The sequence below is a fragment of the Zalophus californianus genome, chromosome 10 (assembly GCF_009762305.2).
Source record: "Zalophus californianus isolate mZalCal1 chromosome 10, mZalCal1.pri.v2, whole genome shotgun sequence".
NCBI lineage: Eukaryota > Metazoa > Chordata > Mammalia > Carnivora > Otariidae > Zalophus > Zalophus californianus.
Window position 1 is genome coordinate 3052923 of NC_045604.1, and position 22336 is coordinate 3075258.

The 22336-nt window shown below is 58.1% G+C and overlaps 1 protein-coding gene across 4 annotated transcripts in view; it reads left to right on the forward strand.

The window, feature by feature from the left end:
* Nucleotides 1-2461: 2461 nt before the first annotated feature.
* The window catches only part of KIRREL1 (kirre like nephrin family adhesion molecule 1), an 89836-nt gene continuing 69961 nt past the window's right edge, over nt 2462-22336 (forward strand). For 2 of the 4 annotated variants that reach the window (XM_027612583.2, XM_027612585.2), the window contains exon 1: nt 2464-2737. In XM_027612583.2, coding sequence (XP_027468384.1) covers nt 2686-2737 — 52 coding nt within the window. In that variant the 5' untranslated portion in view covers nt 2464-2685. Of the gene's footprint in view, nt 2738-22336 lie in introns of all 4 variants that reach the window. The other 2 variants (XM_027612582.2, XM_027612584.2) reach the window with 2 other exon arrangements.

The window sequence follows — 22336 nt, forward strand, 5'->3', positions numbered from 1 at the left end:
GGGCTTCACCCTAGAACAGTCTTTGGAAGTGAGGCCAAGGCACCGGCGTTTTTAAAAAGCTTCTCAGGAGATGATGCTCCAGCTGGTGTTGAGGACTGACCGGAGTTGGGGTCTTCAGCTCCGGAATCGGGGATGCTGAATGGCTTATGTGGAGGGGATTTTGGAGAAGTGTGTTTGCTACGTGCGAGCAGAGCTGGTGAGGATTTGAGATTCAAGAGAGGCAGAAGGGAAGTTAAGGGCCTGGGCAAGGCAGGTGAGGTGACTGCTTTGGCTGTTGAGGAACTGGAGAAACTTGGTTCTTCCGCTGCCAGGGTTTCAAGGTAATAAAGAGGTAAGTTTTGATCACCGAGTCCTTCCTCACTCTAAGAGTCACCGTCAAACCTGAACAGAAGCTGGAAGAAGGTGGGTAGGAAGCTCTAAGCTAAGAATATTCTCTTCCCTCATTTCTGGGCTTTTTCTTCTCAACCTTGTCCTGAATAGCTATCACCTGGCCCTCCCTTCTGTGCACCTTTCTGCAGGGTGAGAAGGAGAAAAGGCAGTCTCACTGATACTCCAAGAACACCTCTATCTCAGGGCTTTTGCACTGGCTGTTACCACCTACCTGCTCTTTTTTCCCCTCAGATACCTGAATCCCTCAATTCCTTCAGGTCCCTGCGCAAATGGTGCTTCAGCTGAGCAGTTTTCCCTTAATACTGTTGGTCTTTCACAGCATCTCCTGCAACCTGGTACACTTTACATTTTATATATATTTATATAGAGAGAGGCAGTAAAAACTGTCTCTTCCTCCCCTCTAGAATGGAACTCTAGGAAAGAGGGACTTAGCCTTTTTTTTTTTTTTAATTTTTTTCCATTGTTGTATCTCCAAGGCCTAGAATTGTGAGTGCAGCACAAGCAGGCCCTAAAGAAATATCTGTGGAATGCATGATTAATGAATGAGAAATGAAAAGCCCTTATGTGTCTGCGCACTGGTGTGTGGCTCTGCAAACGTATTTGTGATTATATTCCTATTTCTCTGGGTCAGCTATGGCTCTTTACTTTTAAACTGTGCGTTTGCCTGTGCACATGTGTGTTTGAACGTATGAAGGACTCCCGGGCTGTGCACAGTGTGCTCCTGAATATGAGCTCGTGTGTTTCTCTGCCTGTGGATCTGTGTCCTCCTGTTGTGAGCAGATGTGTCTGGACCGTTCAGCTCAGGTTCAGGTCAGGTTCCTCGAAGAGACCGCCTCGCACCAGCAGGGCGCACCAGAGAGCCATGCGCCTGCGTTTCAAGGGCCGAAATTGAGAATTCTTGGCGGGTAGTGTTAGGGACCCAGGAGACCGAGAATCTGTGGAAAGAAGTGGAGACCTCTCTAGACCAACAGAGTCCTGTAAAGTTATGCAATTCCGCTGCAATGTCTGTGATTTCTCCTCGACGCATCCCCTAGGACGCCGATTCCTGGCACTCCCAGCAACAACGTGAGCAGAAGCATCTGGTTGGGGTTGGGAGGGGGCCTGGTGGCCAAGCTGGGCTCTTAGGAAAGGAGACCCCTACGGAATGCCCTCGTTGCACTCACTGGGAACTCCCTCCCTTCCCAGTTCCCAGATCTCTCAACCCCGAAGGATCTCAAACTCCTCTGTGCTTAGAGATCCTCCCGTGGCTGCCCTCCCCTTGGCCCTTCCGTGGAGTTGGCTACTTTCTCCTCCTGGACGGTACCACCCAGGATGAACAAAGGCAGGAGGCCACTGCGCCCCTTCCCGGCCGGCTGCGGGCTGCGACAGCTGGCCTGGCCCCACTGTGTGCTGGGGGCGGCCCGGGCAGGGGCTCCAGGAGGCTCCGAGGAGCAGCTCCCAGGGCCCAGCTCCGGGTTTTGTAGTTGGGGAGAGGCACACATCGCATCCCCACCCCAGCATTCAGTAGTCCATCGAGAATTCCCAATTTCGAGAATCTAGGGGTTAGATTCTGGATGTGGGATTAACAAGAAAAAAACCCAGGGATTTTGTGTTTTTTGACTCCAAGACCCACCACCTGCCCACCGCGTCCCCCCTCCCCCCATACACACACGCAGACACACACATGCACTCACACTGCCTCCCCATCACGGCCAACCCCCGGCCCAGGGGCAGGTCCTCGCCCGGCCGCCCCCACAGCCCGCCGCCCCCTCGGCAGCGCAGGCCCCAAGCTGCGTGTGTGTGACGGCTGGGGCGAGGTGGCCGGTCCCTGTTCCTCCCCCACCCCGGGTCCCGCGCCGCGGGCATCTCAGTCCCGGCGAGGGGTGTGCGTGCGCGCCGGGGGCCTGAGGGCTGGGGGAGGGCTGGGGGAGGAGACGTCAGGAGGGGCGGGGAGGGAGGGGAGGGGAGGGGAGGGCCCGGAGGAGCGGAGAGCGGAAGAGCCCCGGAGAGCGCGAGCTGGGCGAGCAGCAGCACCGGGCGGGAGAGGGCAGGGCCGGGGCGAGGGCGGGACCGCGGGGGCCCGGGAGGCCGGGAGGCCGGGAGGGCGGGGGCCGCGGCTGGGAGCCGAGGGCTCAGGAGAGCGCAGGGCAGGGAAGTGAGTTGGTGCGCGCGGGGGTGCGCGCGTGCGAGTGTGTGTGCGCGTGTGCACGCGCGTGTGCAGGGCCGGGGGCGGGCTCCGGCCCCGCTCCCTCCTCCCGCCCGCGCCCCGCGCTCCGTCGCCAACTCGGAGCCCCGGCGCGGCGGGCGGCGGGCAGCATGCTGAGCCTCCTCGTCTGGATCCTCACTCTCTCCGACACTTTCTCCCAAGGTAAGCCCCGCCGCCTCGCCGGGCAGGCAGCCCCCCCCCCCCACCCCCACCTCGGGCGCGGGCCCGACTTTCCCGCGGCTGCGCCCAAGTTGTCCCCGGCCGCGAGCGCTGGGGTCGGGCCGTCGCGGGACCCGAGCGCGCACGCAGCGCCTTCCCGAGCCTCGGGCGCCCTCCCTGCCTCTGCCCCGCGAGGCCCAGAGTCTGCACGCCCGGGTCCTGCGGGAGGGGGGGCGGAGGGGGTGATGAGGGCTGGGAGGAAGGTGGGATTTCAGATTTGGGGTGGGAGGTGCGCGGAAAGCTGGGGACCCGGCTCCCGAAGATGCCACGAAGGGAATCCCGACTCCAGCCTAGCCCCTGGTTTGGGGGGGGTGGGGCGCTCCAGCCTGTCTGGGCCGCCCCCCCTGGAAACGGGGAGGGCTGCCTGGGGGCCTCTGGTGGGACCCCTGCTCGCGGAGGCGCCGGCTGGGGAGCGGACTTCCACAGGCAGCTTCGGGCCGGCTGGATGTTCAGGGGGGCACTTGTAGGGGGGCTTCACATTCCACTTGGGGGCGGGAAAGTGTGGATGTCGGGGCGTATTTGGAACTGGCAGGGGAGAAGCTGGGAAATGAGGGAGAGGTTGAGAGAGGTGAGGACGTTAGTGTATCTTGAGGCTGGGAGTGGGGGGGGAGCTGGGGAAACAGAGGGCCCAGACTTCAGCCAGCACCGGGCTCTGTGGGTGTGCATTCTGGCCTCCTGAGTCTCACTCTAAGGAAGAGTTAATCCTGCCGAGCTAGCTGCCCCCTTCCAAAAATGGAGCTGACACACAAACACCAAAAAACAGTCATAGACACAGAGACAGACGACTCACCTACTGAGACAGATGTACCCACAAGCATCTCCCAAACGGAGACAGACACATCCACACAAAGGCACTGACACCAGGAGGAACACAGATTCCTCCCCCACGTCGGCTTGTATGTTCATGCACCCAAACACATCAAAACTCACCCAGACACAGTGCATGTATGCGGGCGGGCATTTACAAGGACGCGACACACACACTGAAACCCTTCTACAGAGACCAACCCTCCAGCAGACAAAGAAACTTGAACAGACGTTCATATAGGCAGACACCTATGGAGGTGGGCAGACTACATCATGGAGGAGGTGGTCTCCTTTTGGGTGGAGTGGAATCTGGGTGGAGGGAAGTCCACTTGGGGTAGAACACCCTCAGGCATTGCCCTGTCTTAGTTCCCTTCCTGGGCTGCTGTGTGTGTGTGTGTGTGTGTGTGTGTGTGTGTGTGTGTATGTTTAGGGGTGGGGTGTTGTGCTGGACACCTCCTCTCCTTACCAGAACCCTCCCCAGCTCCCAAGGCAAAGCCTGGCTGAGTTGGTGGGGGGCTGGTCTGGATCTTTCTTTCCTGGAAAGTCACCCATGCCCCCCAACACAGGCTTAAGACCTGGGAAGGGCGCGCATCCCCAGTGTGAGCGGGGTGAGAGGCGGTGCTGGGGAAGGAGGCCTGGCCCTGGTGTTGGCAGGCCAAGCAGCCGCCTGGCACAAAGTTGGGACAGAGAACGCAAGTTCTGACTTTGTGAGGCTGGCTGCTGGGGGGTGGGGGGGGGCTGCTGGGTCAGTAGCAGCATGTGTTGGGGGCAAGCTTATGTCTGCCCCTTTCCTGCAGCCCCAGCATGTCAGCAATATGGAACAAAATGAGCTTCAAGGAACAAAAGCTGCAGTTAGCAAACAGGAGAGACATGTGGATTGAATCGGGAACAGAATCAGTCAGAGAGAGAGGAGTGTGCTGTGTGCCTTCCTCCCTTTGGGAAGGGGAAGGGGGAGGGTCGAGGGTTGGGTCAGTCAAGCTCCCACCTCCTTGCCTTCCAGGAGGCTGAAAGCAAGACCGGAGACCCGAAGGAGTGTGCAGAGTATTTGGGTGGGGGAGGGGTGCCAAAGGAAAGGAAGGGGGAAAATGGACAGGGAGGGAAGAGGAAGTCCAGCCGAGGTTCCTGGGAGGGACTGGGGAGCCGACAGGGAGGGAAGGAGCAGGGACCGAGGGAGACTGGGACACTCACAGGGTAGGTGACCTCCCTTGGCCTCCATCCTTAGAAAGAAAGAGTCCAGGCTAGGGACTGGGGTCGTGGGAGACGAAAAGGGGGAGGGGGTATGGCGGGGGTGGGGGTGGGGGAGGCTGGTGGTGGGGAAAAGGGGAGAAGGTGGCAGAAGGCAGTCAAATTGAGGGGGAGCAGAGAGGAGGGGGGAAGGAGAGATTCAGCCCAGGCAGAGAAATAAAAATCGCATTTTAAAGAATTTCAATGGGCTTCATCAATCTTCATTTTTCACTAAATAATTTTCTGTATCTTATCTAAATGAAAACCATTATCCTTCCCCCCGTTTCCATCATGCGCCGGCTCCTCAGACTGATTGCGCCGAAAATTGAAATATTTATTCATTTTCTGGGAGATTTTCTCGCTCCCCGGTCTCTGGGAGGAGAAATTGAAAAAGAAAGATTATAGCTAATCAGAGCAATGTGGGATGACAGGCTGGCTCGGGGCGGGAGCTGCCTCTGGGGGATGGAGGTGGGGGTAGGAGAAAAATCTGTCCCTCCAGCCCCCAGCAGCCCCCAGGTACCCCTGCCTCGGCATGGCAGGGGGCTGAGGAGCCAAGGGAAGAGCCAAGAGCCTCCTAAATCCCCAGGATTGGACTGCCTGAGTATAGCTCTGTCCTGGCAGAGAACAGGAGTGTGGAAGGATCAGTGGTTGGGATCTGCTCTCCCCTCGCCGATGCACGCGGGCTGCAGAAGCCCCACCTGTGTCTGCCCAGCCCAGAGCAGGCCTTGAGGCTGGGGAAGAGGCTGGGGAGACATGGCAGAAATCAGGATGCCAGGTCCCCCTCTGACCTTGATTGGGCTCTACTTCCACTCAGCTAAAGGGAGCCTGTGAACCCCCTGCTCCGTGCCTGGCATTACTCCTGGACCTCAGACAGGCTCGGATCAGAAGGAGGAGATGTGGAGGCCTTCGCTCCCACCTTATGCTGGTTACCAGGCCCCTGGCTTGTGGTCGTCTTGCTCTGCCTGGTTCTCTGGTGGGGTGGGGACCAGGAAGCCAGCACTGGCCAGCTCTCACCCTTTGCCATGAGAGCCCGGTGCGCTGACCCAAGCTCCTCTGGCCTTTGTACCTTGGGGACCAAGTCTTAATTTCTCTTCCATCCCCTCAGCCTCTGATGCCAGTGCTGCCCACTCGGTGAGTGCCCTTGACTCTGATCGGTTGATTGGTTTGATGCAAGCGCTAGAGTGTGGGAAAGGCAGGGTCTACATCCGAGGCCCCAGGCTAGTTGCTCCCTGGTTACACCCCCTCAGCCACTTGGTAGACATGTCATGGCAGCTTGAGCAAGGTGTGCGCCTTCTCCAGGCCTCACTCTGCTCGCCTGTACAGCGAGGACAGAAATCGCACCTCCCAGGGTTGGGATGGCAATGCAATGCACTGCGTGCGCCTAGTGCACCGACCTAGTGCACAGGGAGCAGGGCTCAGCAACGCTTGCCATCAGGACCTGGTGGCTGCACGTGGAGGGGCAGCAGGTGGGTTGTCTGTGTCTGGGTCTCCTCGCAGCTCTTTATGCTTCTCTGTCTTCTCACTCCAGCTGCTCCGATTCTTGTCCTGGCCTTCTGCCTCCTCGGGGACCTCTCCTGGAGAGGACTGGGTCTCAGCAGGCCCAGGAGGGGACACTGAGCAGCCCCTGCGGGCTGGAGATCTCGGAAGCTCTGGGGCTGGGAAGAAAGCAGAGTGGAAGAAGCTGGCAGTCCAGGGAGGATTCGGGGCTCTTGCGGGCAGTGAAGAGGGGACACTAGCCTGAGGTGGCCGCATTTCTGAGGCTGGAAATAACACAGATCATTTGTGGTGCCCTCGTGCTAACTACTTCATATGCATTATCTAGTTTAATCGGTGCAACAAGCCCCGAGATCAGCTCTGTAATTGCCCCCCTTTCATGGATGGGGAATTGGGTTTTAGACAGGTGAAATATCTTGCTGGTAGTTGTGGGAACTGACTGACCTCAAAGCCTGTACATACACACGCAGCCCTCCCCCTGCCCTGTCCAGGGACCCCACATGCCCCCAGGGACCTTTGCTGTACTAGGACAGATCTTTCCTGGTCCAGAGTGGAATGGGGACTAGGGAGAAGAGGGAGTGAGCATCCCGTAAAGGTAAACTCATTCCCATTTTAAAAACAATCCTTTATTCTGAAATTCTGTCTTTCCACATTTTTTAGTATCGGATGGTTTTTCTTGGATGGTGTGATGGTGCTCAAAAGTGGCTTTTTTTTTTTTAAAGGACTCTACTTGGCAGATAAAAAGGGTTGCAGCCCTGTGTTTGTTTCTAATATTGAACACAGCCTTACAGGTCCATGAACCACACATTTGGGAACTCCACGCAAGGCTGACTCATGGAGGGGGCCAGAATCATATAGAGGCAAGGCGTGAGCACGGGGCAGCCGGTCACTTCCAAGCCAGGCCCTTCCTGGCAGACACAGAGGCTGGGGGCTCAGGCGGCCTGATCCAGTGGGTTTTGAGACGCTATGGCTGGCCAAGCATGGGTGAGGAGCACTTGTGGGAGCGCATCAAAATTACTTTATATTGAAGTCCTACTGTGTGCTTTTCATATTATCCCTTATTCCTTATAATGGCCTTGTGAAGTAACTCCTTCCCCCTCATTTTATAGATGAGGAAACCAAAGCTGAGTTTAACTTGTTCAAGGCCATAGATCCCAGATTAAAACTCTCTTTGTGCGGCTACAAAGCCCACACTCTGCCAGGCACTTCCAGGATGGGCGCACGCATGTGTGTCGGGCCTCACTTGGAGCTGAGGCAGCCTCGGAGGGGAGAGTGGTCTTCCTCTCCTCCTCCCCACGCTGAGGGGGCAGGCTGCTCCTGGTGCCTGGCCCTTGTCCATCTCCTTGCCCTGCTTTGATGGCTCTCTCGTTTTATTCAGAGCGGGTGGGAGCGGTGCATCCTGCCCCTATGATCAGAAAGAGGTTTGCAATGCGTCAGCCCCCTTCCCCCTTTCTTCTGCCCGTAGTCTCTAACTGTGTATTTGTGTGGTGCCCTGCAATTTCAGCATTCTCGCATGTACCATCTCATTTAATAGAGATAGACGACCATCCTATGATGCAGCCTGGATAGTTACTATTTCTCCATTTAGTAGATGAGAAAACAGCATAAGAGCTTAAATGACTTGCGAAGGGTAGTAGTTAGGCTGGAGGGAAGAGCTGGGGGCTAATGCCTTAATCCCTCTGATTTCTGGGGGCTGTTTCCCCACGGAGGACGGGGAACTCCCTCTCCATGCATCCAGAGCTGAGAGAGCCATGGCCCTTCTGACCTCCCAGCTCCCGCTTGGTTTCTTCCCGGCACCTTCAGGCCATCTTCCTAGGCAGGCTGTGGGAGGAGGCTCTGGGCTGGAGAGGGCTGGGGGTGCGGGGCTGGGTGGTCAGCAGTGGAGGAGAAACACCAGCCATGTTTTTGATCCTGAAATGTGAGGCCAGGGAAAGGCAGTCTCGGGGATCGGGAGAGAATGGGCTCACTTCAAGTGAGGGAGAAGATCATTTGTTTTTGTGGAGGATGCACTTTGTGTTTTGTATGTATTAGTAACTAACTTAATACTGACAGTAATCTGTGAAAGGCAGGAGTTACTATCCTCATTTTATAAACGGACAAAGAAGACCCAAAGAAGATAAGCAGCTTGTCAGAGATGAAGCAGCCAGGAAGTGACAGAGCCAGGGCTAGAACGTAAGTGCGGTGGGGGTGGGGAATGATTCTCAGAAGAAAGCCCCGCTGGACCAGCATTTCCCCTCTATTACTGCCCCATGGAAGTCTGTGGACACAGGCCCTGCACACCGCGTGTGTGCCCGCCTGCACACGCACACACGCACCCCACCAACATGTGTGCACGCTCATCCTGTTGATGCATGTGAGTGCATCCCATCCACACACTCACCCTGCCTGCACGCTCACCCCGCCTGCACGTGAGCACACTCACCCTGCCTGCACGCTCACCAGCCTCATGCGTGCACACTCACCCCACCAACATGTGTACACGCTCATCCTGCTAATGCACGTGAGTGCATCCCGTCCACACACTCACCCTGCCTGCACGTGTGCACACTCACCCTGCCTGCATGCGCGCACGCTCACCCCACCAACACGTGTGTCCGCTTATCCCGCTGATGCGCGCGAGTGCACCCCGTCCGCACACTCACCCCGCCGACACGTGTGTACACTCACCCTGCCTGCACACTCACCCCGCCTCACGTGTGCACACTCACCCCACCTCACGCGTGCACGCTCACCCCGCCTGCATGCGTGCACGCTCACCCCGCCTGCACGCTCACCCCGCCTGCACGCGCGCACACTCACCCTGCCTGCATGCTCACCCCGCCTCATGTGCGCATGCTCACCCCGCTCTCATGTGTACACGCTCACCCCGCCCACACGTGCACTTGTCACAGACCCACTTCTCGCCCCCAGACACGCACGGACCCAGTATCTCCATGTGCGCCCGGCGCGTCCATTCAGCAGAGCAGCAGAGCATGGGTGTGCAGCACTGCCACGTGTCTGGGTAGCACGCCACTTCCAGCCAGGGTGCCGTCCTGAGTCCTCGAAGGCACTGCTGCTTGTCTTGTCTTGCGTGCTCTGTATCCCCTGTGATAGATGCACGCACTGCAAGCAAGGTTAAGCGAGTCAGAACCCGGTGGCTCCCCTGCTGTGACTCGGCCCCCCCCCCCCCCCCCCCCCGCAGCCCCCAGCCCTCACACCTGCCTGCCCGGGTTCACAGACCCTGAGCCTGGATTAGGCCGCTCTGGCTCCAGGACACTATGGACATCACGTTTTGTTCCTTCTCCCAGCCTGCTCTCGCCCTCCATCAGCTCCCGGAGCTCCCAGTTCCTCCCTCCCTCCACATTTAATTTCTCCAGCAACTTTTATTAACCTCTGTAGTCTCTGGGGGCTGATGCCTCATTCCTCTCTGCCCTCCTCGAGCCCATTTAACAAAATTGGGATCGTATTGAAATAAATGGGCCTTGCAGCCAACCACCCTCCTCAGAATGAAGGCTCTTAAATCCAGGGGTGGAAATCTCTAGCACTCCCTAGCAAATTCCCTTAGCTGGTGCTGGGGCTTCATGGGGGGGGGGCGCTTCAGAGAAGGGACAGCAGGAGCCCAAGTCAGGTGCCCTGTGCCTGTGGGGCTGTCCCCCCCCCCCCCCCAGGCCAGGTGAGGGATGTAGATCCTTCTGGATCAGGCTGGGGGATGCTTTTCTTCTCTGCTCCTTATCTCCTTCTGAAGCAGTGTGAGGAACACATCCTGGCTGGAAGGCATGTGGAAGGAGCAGGCACTCTGTCCCTTCATTCAGTGGAAATGTGTTGTGTGTCTCCTGTGGGCCACACACCACTGTTGCAAACCAGCTGTGATTTAAGTGTCAGTTACTTAGCTTCAGGAGGCCTCCTTCCTCCTCTTCCATAAAATGGGGAGATTGAATTTTTTTTTCAAATCCAGCTATATCCAACACATTCTGATAGGTGTTACGCAAAAACTTTGAAAAATGACATGATATTGGGGGTCCCTCCCCTCCAAGAGGCTAAGATGTGCACGTGCTGGGATTCCTGGTACCGCTGGGCAGAGGGCCGCCGTGCTGGGAGGGAGGCGTCCAGGCCAGGGGAGTCGGCATGGGCCAAAGAGGCTGGGAAGGGCTCCGTGGAGGAAGTGGGTCTAAGGATGGACAGGATGTGCATGTGGCAGGAAGAGCGAGAGTATTACCAGACCCGCCGAACTTCCGGAGCCAAGGTGTGGCTGCTGAATGCAGGGCGTCCGTGGAGACTGGTTGCAGCCGGGGGGATTTGTGTTGGGGAGAAACAGGCGAGGTGTTCCAGAAGAGACTGGGACCAGACCCGGAAGGGCTTGAAAAGCCAGGCCAGAGACTGTCCCATTGGAAACGTGGACCCGGGGCGTTCCGTTGTTTAAGTATGATCCCTACTTCACTCCTCACCAAAACGTCCCCTTCTCTTACGCTCCTCATCTGCTGGGGCGGCCGCAGAAATTTGTAACCCTTCAGTTAAACAACAAGGTGAAGGAGACAGATAATCAGGGTTTGACCAGGCAGAAGTGAGCAAAAAAACCCAGGAGAAGTAGCAGTTCTCAGATCTGTGGGCTGAGTTGGGGAGCCTCTGGGATGATGAACAGGGAGTCCTCGGGCTTAAGACAAAGGTGTATAGGGGCAGAACTCTGTAGAGTGAGCCCAGAGCAGAGCAGTGTCAGGAGGCCTGAGCCTAGGCCCCTTGTGCCTGTTCCCTGGGAGCCTGGCTGGGGGTGGGGGGGTGGGGGCTGTCCAGACTCTAGGGGGGCCCTCTGGTTGCATCTGAGGGCCAATCTGGACTTGGTCCCTGCACGGTCACTCCAGGGCTATGGTGGCCGTAGATGTGTGTGTGTTTGGGGGCTGGGAGCCTAGAGATTTTTAAACTTCTGTAAGCCCGCAAGCTCCTTTTCTCAAATGGAAACCTTTGAAGAAGGTTCTCACCAGCGAGGTGGGAACCTGTGCCCAACAAAGCAAGTCTTCTTGTTTTAATGGCGGGACTGGGCCTGGCTCTCTCCTAGGCACCGGGGATGGAAAGGTAAGTGAAGTGTGGTCCCTGTCCTTGGGGCACTCTCAGTCCGCGGACAAACACAGTGACAACCCTATAGAACCAAAGTTGTGAGGGAAGAATGTGAAAAATGCTGAGGTCTAACAGTCCACAGCCCCGGGAGGCTGGGAGCCCGGCGGGGGAGGGGACAGCGTGGCAGGGGAGGGGGCAGCCCGGCCGGGGGAGGGGACCTCCATAGGCGGGAGGCTCGGGCTGCCGCCCGAGCCTCTGGAATGCAGGGCTGCGCCGTTGAAGATACCCCAGCTCTGGACAATCCCCGATTGTGCCCCCTGCTCCGGATGGAAGGAGCTGAGGAATCCGAAGGAGTGAGCTAAGGTCCCTCCCAAGGATTAGGATTTCCAGGAACAAAGGCTGTTTCTCTAAAGCCCACTTTCCCCAAGTCTCCAAACCCCTGTGTCCAGAGTCCTCCTCCCTACCCCCACCCAACGGGGCTCATCTCTAAATTAACTTTGTCCTTGTAATCAGCTTAGCAGAGTTCTTCCCCCTCCTTCCCGAATTCTCCGAGGAACAGCCTGGGGCCCTGCTCGCTCCATTACCCAGCATTGTCAAGCCAGGAGGTGCTTTTAACTGCTTCTTCCCGTTCGATTCGCTTAACCGGGAGGTTATTAGGAGGAAAGGAGCTGAGATGGGCAGATGGGGGCAGAGAGAGAAACCCGGAGGGGGAGAAGGCATTTTTCGGAGGAGCAGAAACCCAGGGGTGGGCAGTCTGGCGGGCGAAGCCCCTGGGAGAAGTTGAGGGTTTTGCCACCTGGGTGCCCTCGTTCTCCAGAAGGAGTTTCCTCAGGACCCCTGGGTCTTAATTCCAAGCCCTAAGCAATTGGCCTGCTGCTCTGTGCCTACAACCCAGCCTCCCCGCCCTCCCCCTGCCCGCTCTCCCTGCACACCCCTGCGGCCTGGGCTGCCGCCTCAGCTGCTCTGGGCCACGCGGACACTACGCTCGCCCGTGTGCCTATCACCCCGCACACATCGGGGAAGTCGCCCCTCGCAAGGCAGTGGGGAAGTGGGAATGCAAACTCATTTTAATGTCGGTTTGAGCCAAATATAATTAGAAAGGAAAATCTGACTTTGCAAAAAAAAAAAAAAAAAAAAAAATCTAATGCATTGCAAAGCCAAGTTGAAATGACTTCTGGATTATCTGCACCACTGCCGCCCTCCATTTATGCAGAAAATTGAGAGCGGGGGGCCACAGAGCCTGTACCTAGGGGATTTAGTTTGTGCACGTAGCCTTTGGTCTCACTCCAGGGTCAGATCATGCAGACTGGGCCCTTGCAACACCACCCTAGAATTGGGTGACCCCTGGAGGGACCTGGGGCTTCCTTACCAGAAGGTCTGTGGGACGACCACCTGTGTGGCTGCCACCAGGCCGCCTGACGGGGGCCTCAGTTCTCTGGTCTGTGAAATGGGGGTAGTGGTAGCTATATCTAAGTCAGAGGGGGATGTATATCAAGGAACAGAATCTGGAACACAATAGATATTCCATAAATCGTAGTTATTATTAACACGGCACAGCGCCTGCTTCTTACAGCTCTCCGTCCGGGGCAGATCTGAGGGTGAACAAAGAAAAAGTAACAGTCCAAATACAGACAAGTCTCTGGGTACTGTGCCAAGGGAGGTGAACCGTGATGTCGGTAATTCCTGAGGTTGTGGTCTCCGGGGCGCAGTGCAGTGGGAGCTCTGAGGCGGCTGCGAAGCACAGCAGAGAACGCCCTGGTTTGGATTCGTGAGCCTTAGTTTCTGCACCTGCAGAGTGGAGCTGTACCTCTGCTGTAAGCCTGGAAAAGCACTCTGCTCCCAGGGCACCGTAAGCGTGACCCCGCCTTAACCCCTGTCTCTCCAGAAGCTTTCAACTCGGTGGGTCATAGCAGCACTTCTCAAACTCCGGCATGCTTAGGAGACACCCAGGGGTCTTGGTGAAGTGCGGATTCTGGGTGAGAAGGTCTGGGGCAGGTGGGGATGCTGCCTTGGCGCCGAGCTCCCGGTTGCTGCTGGTGCTGCTGGTCCCAGGACCACACTTGAAAGTGTTAGAGGATGCTCTCCGCCGGGGAAATAGGCCTTGCACATTCTAATGAGAGGCACCAGAAAACAGAATCCTCATAACTGAATTCACTTGTCGGCCTGCTTAGTTGTATAACGGAGCCTGGATAGGTCATTGATTCGGGAGCTTCTTTGATATATTTGTTTTAGGGAAGCAGGTTGTGGGCAGGAGTGGGGCGGTGCCTGCCAGCCTTCACTGCCATCTTCCCGGAGACTGACCCGCCCGGGCCCGCCCTGCACCTCGCCAGGCCCCAGCCACCCCCCTCCGTCCTGGTCTTCACCAGGAAGGCAGAAAAACAACCAGCCCGGGCATTGGTGGGGACCCCTCCCTGCCTGAGCCAGTCGGTCATTTCCACTCCATTTTTTTTTTTTTTTTTTATGAAGAAAGTCCTCATCATCCAGCTCTTGGTTTGGTGGAGATTTAGAGAAACAGTTTGGCAGAGATCTAGCCAGGACCTTGACCCTGTTGGTTTTGGCTTGAAAATTGGGTCATGAGCAAATGGTGTGATTTGGGAAGAAAGACGGGTCCTAGGCCTCACTGGGGGCATGGTTTGGGGGGCAGTGAGGACCGTCTCTGGGCAGGTCAGTTTCTCAGCAGACCTAATGGTTGTTCGGGCAACATGGTGAGCTGACCGCTCTTTCCCTCCCGTCTGTATCTGTGGAGGAGAATGGCCCGCAGGCCAGAGGAGGGGGGACCTCCGCCTTCGGAGCTCTCCTGGTGCCCTGGGTGATGCTTGAGCCTCACGTGTAGGGCATCCCATCCAGTAGGGGAAGCAGGAATCCCCATCAATTCTCCTTCATCCTCCGCTCTCCCCCAGAGGACAACACACATTCAGCCATGGCACGTGTGCACGGGGTTGCCGCAAACTGCACACGTGAATCCAGGGGGTTTCAGGGTAAATGAAGAAGGTGGAGCTACGTTTCTGGAGCAGAGGACTGGGTCGGGAATGAAAATGGGGGGATGATTAAGAGCCTGCACATCTTTGGACTCTCACTATGTCTCTCTTCAGGCCGGACTAACTTGACTCCCCCTGGACCTCAGTGTCCTTTTTGGAGGAGAAAGGAGATGCATCAGTCCTCTCTGCTCACTACTGTCATGCCTAATAAGCCCCACAAGTGGGAAGTTCCTGTGGGTGTCTATCCCGAACCCTTCCTGCTCCGACGTAGAAAGCCGTCTCTTCAGGGATCCCAGCGGAATAAACGTCCAGGGTTCTCTATGTGTGGGTAAATGATGTCTTCCCTGGTATGTTCATCTTCTCACTTGGAGGCAGAGCTCCTGCTGATAGAGAAGCAAGCCCAGGGAGGTCATCGGTGGGACCACCTCTAAGGCCCCACATGAGCCAGAGCAGGTTGTCTCTTCAAAGTCAGATTGTCATTCCAGCAGAGCACCAAGACCCGTCTCCCAGTGTCCCCTAGTTGGGGCCAGAGCTACCATGCCCTGACTTGTCCAGGGCCCCCCTCCCAGAAGCTCAGAGCAGTGGGGGTTTGGAGGACCCTGGCGTCCTTCCCACCGGCTCCAGCCTACGGCCTGGGGGCCCCTCCTTCCCCCTGCACGGGTCCCAGACTGAGGGGGGTCCAGACAGTGGCTGCCCGGGTAGGGGTGGGGGTCGTGGAGGAGATGGCAAAGGGAGGCCGGCCCCCCAGGGAGGACCTGTTCCAGCTTCAGGGCAGGAGTAGTTCCCTCTTGGCATCACACGGGGGTGTCCTCAGCCCAGCCTTGCCCTGGGGGATCCCCAGAGACCCCCGTGCGGGCAGAGAAGGAAGGAGCTCGTGTCTGCCTTTGGAGATCTTCCTGGGATCTGGGCCACATTAGATGGATGCAGGCTCTTAGCTCTGAACTTGAGCTTGAGGGAGGAAACGTAGTTTCTCCTATGGGACAGGAGACATAGGCTCCCCATCTTCCTCCAGGTCTACACACATACGAAGATTGCCTTAACGGGGGTTTGAATCCTGTTTGTGCACCGGCACAGGAGGAGACAGAAAGAGATAGGGGTGCTGGAGGGTCCGTTAGGAAGGCTCCCTGGGAGCGCAGTGGGAAGGGGCAAGGGGGACAGGGGCCCCGGTGGGAAGGATCGGCGGTAGGGCGGGATCCCGTGGGAAGGCAGGCAGGAGAGATGGGCGCCAGGGGCGGGCAGAGGGCAGGAGAGCGTGGAGGAGCCCATCTGCGCGAGGCCAGTGGGAGCTCAGAGCTGTGGTGTCACCTTGTCATGTGTGACCCCTGCGGCGTTCACACCAGCGGCTGCTGAACTCCCACAGCCCGGGCAGTTCACACCTCAGGAGGGGTGGGTGCCGCAGTAGCTCGTGCTCCCACCGGGAGGGGCCGTCGGGGGCGAGGAGCCAGGGCGTCAGGAGGTGGTGTTGGGGGGGCGCGACCTTTCCAGGCTCTCCGTCCCAGAGGGCCTGCCCGGCGGCCTGGCGCGGGGCTGTGTGCGCAGCCGGTCTGTGGCTGCTGGTGCCACAGCCTCCCAGCCCCCCGGCCAGGGCTCCTGGCCGCTTCCTCCTGCGGTCCTTCCCTGTCTGTGCGTCTGTCTCTCGGCAGGAGTGAAATGTGCCCTGAATGTGCTCCTGAAGCACTTGGTGCTTGATAATTTGTGGATTATAGCTAACTCTCGATAAAGATTCCCCTAATTGCTGGGCTCACCTCAGGTTCTATCATCAAAGCAAAGCCGCGAGGCCCCCTCTCGCCCTCCTTTCCTTTTTATTATCTCTTAATTAATCACTCTGGCTTTCACACTTAGCAGATAATTACAGTCTCCTGGGCACGCAGCTCATTTTCATAACCTCCTGCTCCAAGCCGGCAGCACAAGGGTGGGGGGAAGGGGAGGGAGATACTGAGGAAGGGGGGCAGCGGGTGGGGTGGGGCCCAGGGAGGAGAGACCGGGCCTGGGGCAGCTGTGGGAGCCGGGCCCCGGGGCCCCGAGGAGGCGCCGCCCGGGTGGGGAGGCCGCCGTGCTCCCTGGGGGAGGCCCACCTGCCCGAGCTGCGCGTGGCTGGCTCCCTCGGCCCGCCCAGGCGGCAGGAGAGATGCGCGGGTTGCTGGGCAGAAAGCTTGGTGAGGAGCACGAGATGGTCCCAGGTGAAGTCCCTCCGGCCTGTGCTGGAACGAGGGGCCCACGGGGTGAGAACCTGTGACGGTGATGGGCAAGAGCAGACCAGGGCCACCATCCAGGCGGGACCCAGGTCTTGGCCCTGGAAGTTTACGTTTTGAGGAGGACGGGAGACGTACCCTGGGGCGTAGCTCAATCCCATGGGAATGACCAGACAATGATGAGCAACAAGGCCTAACCTGCGTCCACACCTGTGCGGGGTGTCCGTCCTCGGCAGGTGAGAGCCCAGGACAGCCCGGGCTCGGAGAGGCAGAGACGCTGTTCCCGCCAGGCTTTGCCCTCGCATTCCCCACAGGCCTCAGGCTTTCTCTGGGCTCCGCCCCAGAGAGAAGCAGAGAGGAGCCACGTCTGGAGGGTGGATTTGAGAGGCTCAGCCACCAAGGAGTTGACCCCGCTGTACGGCGTCTGGCCTGGGACTCCTCAGGTCCCGTGGGAGGTGATGGAGCGGGGGGGAGCATCCCCTTTTCCCTCTCCATGTTGAACTCCCGACCCGGCCCAATGTGCTTGGTCTTCAGAATGAAATAAATTGGATCCTTCTTCCTTTTTTTTTTTTTTTCCCCCCCTGCCAATAACTAGTCGTGAGACCTGGGGGTTGTCATGGAACCTGTCTGAGCCGAGGTTTCTTCTTTGGGGAGTGGGAACCTTGAAGAGCTTGCAGGAGGTCTACATGAGACCGTGTCCCTGGCCTAGGACAGGGGCTTGGAAGTGCTGCTCCGACTCTCACTGCGGCTATGAGTGTTATTACCACAGCGCAGGAAAGCACCTAGCCTGTGCCCAGGGCAGCCACACGAGACAAGGTGTCTTGTGTACAAAGCTGGTGGCGGGGGGGGGGGGCTCCTTTCCTTGACCTTCTACCCTCGGCTCCTTCTGGGGTGTGCTTGGAGCCTGACAGCCCAGGCCATTCTGTCCCCGGATGGGTTTTCTTTCCTTAGATCAGTTGTGTGTTCGGGCTGGGGCTGCTTCAGCTCGGGGTCCAGCTCCAGGCAGGACTGATCCCCCGCCTCGGGGACCTCTGGGCCTCAGACAGCCACGGGGCCTGCGGCCTGCAGCAGAGCCTGTGGGTTCAAGGGTTACACGTGGCACGTCTTACGTGGCTGCCACTTCTGACCCGGCCTCTGGCTTCCGGGGCATTACAATGGGAACATCTGTATCCGGAAGGCAAGAGCACTGGCTTGTAAGTCTAGCTGCGGATGTTAGCCCCGTTTGGACCCAGTGACCGGGGCCTGTTTTCTTTCATAAAATGAGAAGGTTGATCTCCAAGATTCTTTCTGGCTGCATGGTTTTCCAACTCTTGGCCATCCTGTGGGAGTTCACGAACAGAGCTGGTTCTTCCTGAGGGAGGCCGGTCCTGGGTTTCTGATCTGGTTTGCGGAGGTACTGGGTTCAGAGGGCCAGAGCTGGGGTACCCCAGGACGGCAGGGTGGACCTGGGCAGAGGGACACGGTCTGGACTTGAGGCAAGAAAGCAGGCGTGACCCCCCGACACACACCCATGCACACAGCGTCCGCTGTCCTGGGAGTGGTCTAGCTGCTCTGGGAGGGTGGTGGGGGGGCCCCTGGATCGGGCTGGGGGTGTTCCTGGGCTCCTGGGCCTGTGTAAGAGTTTCTCCCTGAAGAAACATCTCTGGCTTCGCCCTGAACTTCAGCTTGGATTTATGAAAAGATTTTGCAGAGTCTTGTGGGAACATAAACATTTGACAGATTTCTTTCCCTGAAAGCTATTTCTTCTCTTTTCTTTTTCTGGGAACTTTCGCCAGCGAGATCAAGGCCCCTCCGCCCTTCCCTCCTCCCTCCCCTCTTCCTGAGACATCCCCCCCTCCTCCCCTCCCTGCAGTGAAAGCAGACTGGTCTGGTGGGCACTGGGAACCCTCTCAGCAAACCGGGCCAGAGGAAAGAAGTGAGGCAAACAGCTCTCCCAGGAGGAGAAATTATAAGGAGGGAGGGAGAGGGAAAATAAGCAAATGGCATCAGCGGTGAAAAGTGAATTCCAGACATTTAAAATTCTTTTGGTTTTAATCATCCCAGAGCCCTACCAGAGCTCGGCTGTGGGGGAAGGGAGAAATGAAAACCAGGGCTGCGGACTGGGAGCCCAGGAGCCAGAACACAGGGCCTGCAGCCTCCTGCCCGGCTTCTCTCCTCACTTCCCTGCGCCCCAGCCCGCCGCACCCGACACCCCCGCATCCCAGGCCTCGCTGCACGGCTCCTCCGGGGGCCCTTCCTGACTTACCTCCCCTTTATCTCATTTCACAGACTCCACTTAAAGCACTGACCTTCCAGTTTTCCACCAGATTGCAAGTTCCCCAAGGCCCTGGACTATGTTTTGTTAAAAACAAAACAAAAATAACAAATAACAAATCCCAACCTCTTTCATAAGTCAAGCCTGGGCCTCCTCTGCGGCCAGGGTCAGGGCCCCCAGAGAAGCTTCTGGGCCTGTTTTCCTCCTCTGTGAACCAATTTGAAGAGACGGGCTGAGACTGGGAGAGGCTCCAGAGGCTCAGGGAGGCTGGGAGGGCCCCGGGGGGGGGGGGGGGTGGGGGGGGGCTGCTCCCTGCTCCGTGCTCCGTGCAGGAGCTCTGGGCCGAGTCAGGGTCTGCTCTGGGGGCATGGGTCTGACCCCCTCCTCCACATGGGGGCTGGTTGTCTGGAAGCCCCTGGACGCTGGGGTGTTGGAGGGGTGCCAAGCTCGTCCCTTTCCCTGGCCAGGGGACAGGGTGGGTCCAAAGGTGAGGGAGTAAACGGGATCTTGTGCGCCTGGTGAGGGACGCAGAGCCGGAGTGAGCCTGGGAGCAGCAGCAGGGGCAGAGAAGGCCGCTGCACTGACCCTCCTCATCCTGGCCCGGGTTCCTCCAGTGCTCAGCCTCTTTCTTCTTTCTGAGCACCCGCAGCCCAGGACCCTGATTCTGACTTCTCTACTTTTTCTTTTTAAGTTAGCTCCACGCCCCTTGTAGGGCTTGAACTCATGACCCCCAAGGTCAAGAGTTGCAGGCTGCACAGACTGAGCCAGCCAGGTGCCCCGAGTTCTCTAGTTCTCAGTGCATCTGGAGCAGCTCTTTCCGTGCTCCTGACCACTAGCTCTTTCTTCCTTTTTCCCTCCAATTTTGACCCTTGGGTGTTGGGACCTTTTTTCCCATGTGGATCCCCACCCCCTGTCCCCAGTGAGATGACAAACAGCGAGAGCTCGAGGGTACATTGGAGCTAGTCTCAGACGGGGGCCGGGTGTCCTGGGTTTTCAGCTTCACTCTTCATGGGCACATCCTGTGCCCATTCGGGGTTTACTCGGCTGTAAGACAGTGAGCTGGCGTGAGGTGCCCAAGGCTCCCAGCGGGCTCCTCAGCATCTGGAGTTCAGATAACTGGGTCCGAGCCCAGGACCTGCTGCGTCCCACCAGCTAGACCCTGTCCAGGGCACTCCAGCTGTAGGCTAGTACGTCCGCCTTGTGGGGGCGGGACAGACCGCATCACAACACCTGTGTGGACGCTTGGTGAGGTATCTGGGACGCGTTAAGCACACAGTGTTTGTGAGCTCTTATTGTTAAATCGAATCCTAACCTTCTGGGTTTGTAGTCAGGAGACCTGCGTTCGGGTGCCAGCGTCCTTTCTGACTTTCTGTGTGACCTAGCACAAGTCCGTTTCCCTAATGGTAGCCTAGAGCTCAGAAAGCCTGCCGGCCCCTCCTGCTTGGAGTTGTGAGTATAAGTTAATGCACAGTTCTTGGGGGGCAAGGACCTCCTCTGTCTTGGAGAGATGTCTCAGAGATGATTAGGTGTCCCCCTGAGCTGTGGCCTGCCCGTCTGTCTGGGACTGGGGGTGGTGAAGGGGCAGCAGGGGACAGTCATCCCGCCAGCCCACCAGCAGGGAGTGGAAGGAGCTCCTGGCTTCCTCTGGAAACACCCAGATCTGCTGCTGTAGGATTGCCGCAAGGCCTGCCACCGCTCGGCCTTGGCAGAGACAAGCAGAGCCTGTGGCAGGGTCCCAGGCACCCCTGCACCCCACGGCCCCTTGCCCCGTAACTGCAGAGACTTCTCCCGTTTGAAAATCACTGATTTAATCTCACCCTGGAAGTTAGCAGTGAGAACGAGGACTCAGGAGGGAAGGTGACCCGCTGCCCTGAGCAGATGCTGCAGCATGGTTCCTGCCCGCCCCCCCAACACACATCTCCCACTCCACTTCCCCGCTGCACAGACCCGGAGGTCCTTGCCGGGAGGGGGTGGTGAGAGCAGGAGCCCGCTGCTCACTGAGGCCAGAGAGGACCGGGCACTCCCCAGATGTGCCCTGCCCTCCAGCCTCTGCCCGCCCCCCGCTCCCCCCCCCCCCCGGGGCTTGCCCCTGCTGTCCTGGCAGCCTGGGGATGAGGGCCAGCCTGGAGCCCGAAGGTCTGGGGAGGGCTCAGGGAGGAGGCAGGTGGAAGGAGGAAATGAGAGAAGAGGTGATGATGAGGAAGCAGCTGGGTGGAGGGCGCGGGGCAGAGAGGAAGGTGGAGGGGAGGGCGGGGATGAGAGCGAAACCTCATCCATCCCAGAGAGAAAGAGGAGCGAGGAGGGGGAGGGAAGAGAGAGAGAAACCTCAACTTTTATTTAAAATCAGAGAGCAGTTGTACGCCTGGAGTCGTTGCCATGGCAACCGCGAAGAAAAGGAGACAGAGGCCCAGGCGAAGCCGTGAAAACCCAACAGGGGTAAATGTTTAAAGCCAGGAACAAAAACCATTCAGAGATAATTAAGTAACAGGCTGCAGGTTCCAGACTCCTGCCCATTGTCGGGGGGGGGGGGGGGGGGGATGCGGGGGGCGGTGGGGAATGGCTGAGACTCCAGCCCCAGCCTGGTCCTCCTCACTCACCGAGGGGCTCGGGGTCCTCCTCACTCACCGAGGGGCTCGGGGTCCTCCTCACTCACCGAGGGGCTCGGGGTCCTCCTCACTCACCGAGGGGCTCGGAGCTCCAGCCCTCGCGCCAGCCTCCTTCCCTCTGCTGGGGGACCGCCCTTCGCACTCAGTCCAGCCCCTAGGACAGTGGCTGGGCAGGCTTTCTCCCCTGCACTGTGAGGAAAGGGCTCTCAGCAAGAAGGGCTTTGGTCAGATCCGTGGAAGAGCTTCTGGACCCTGAATGCCTCTGTGGGTACCTGAGGTGTGAACGTTCTTCCCTCAGGCGATCTCCAGCATAAAGGGTGCTGAGGTCACTGGCTGGCTGACCTCCATGCTGACCACCGCCCTCCAGGTCTGAGATTCTGAGATGCTGGGGTCCCCGGACTCTCCCTCCGGGGTCGGGGTACCTTGTAGCTGGGAGCTTTGCTGGGGCTACTTCCTGGATGCTCCGTAGGGGCCCTCCTGCCGGACTCCCATCTTCCTGAGCCTTTGGATGGCCAGGAACTAAGCTGATATTTGGGGGTTCGGTACTCTGTAGAATTTTGTTTTTAAATGCCAAAGTACTTTTGTATTTTTTAGGGGAGTTTTTCTCAGGTACCTCACCCCAACCCCAGACATCACAATAGCTGGCTGGCCCCTTGCCCCACCTCCTCAGGGCAACAGTCTTGAGTTCTGCCTTCCCTCCCTTCAGATGCTTCCCAAGAAATGGTGAGTATCAGAGCAGGTGGCCTTCTTTTCTTCCTCATCTCAAGAAACAGCTCTGAACTGAGGACCCAAATAACTAAGTAGCAAGAACCCTGTCTCATATATGCTGCCGCTGTTATGACCCACCTCCACTCTGCGCCTCCACATACTCTAAATTTTATCCTCACACTGAGCCAGACTCTCCGAGAGTGGCCAGCCAAGACTGACCGGCTTTGGCCCCTCCAGGAATTGCTTTCACT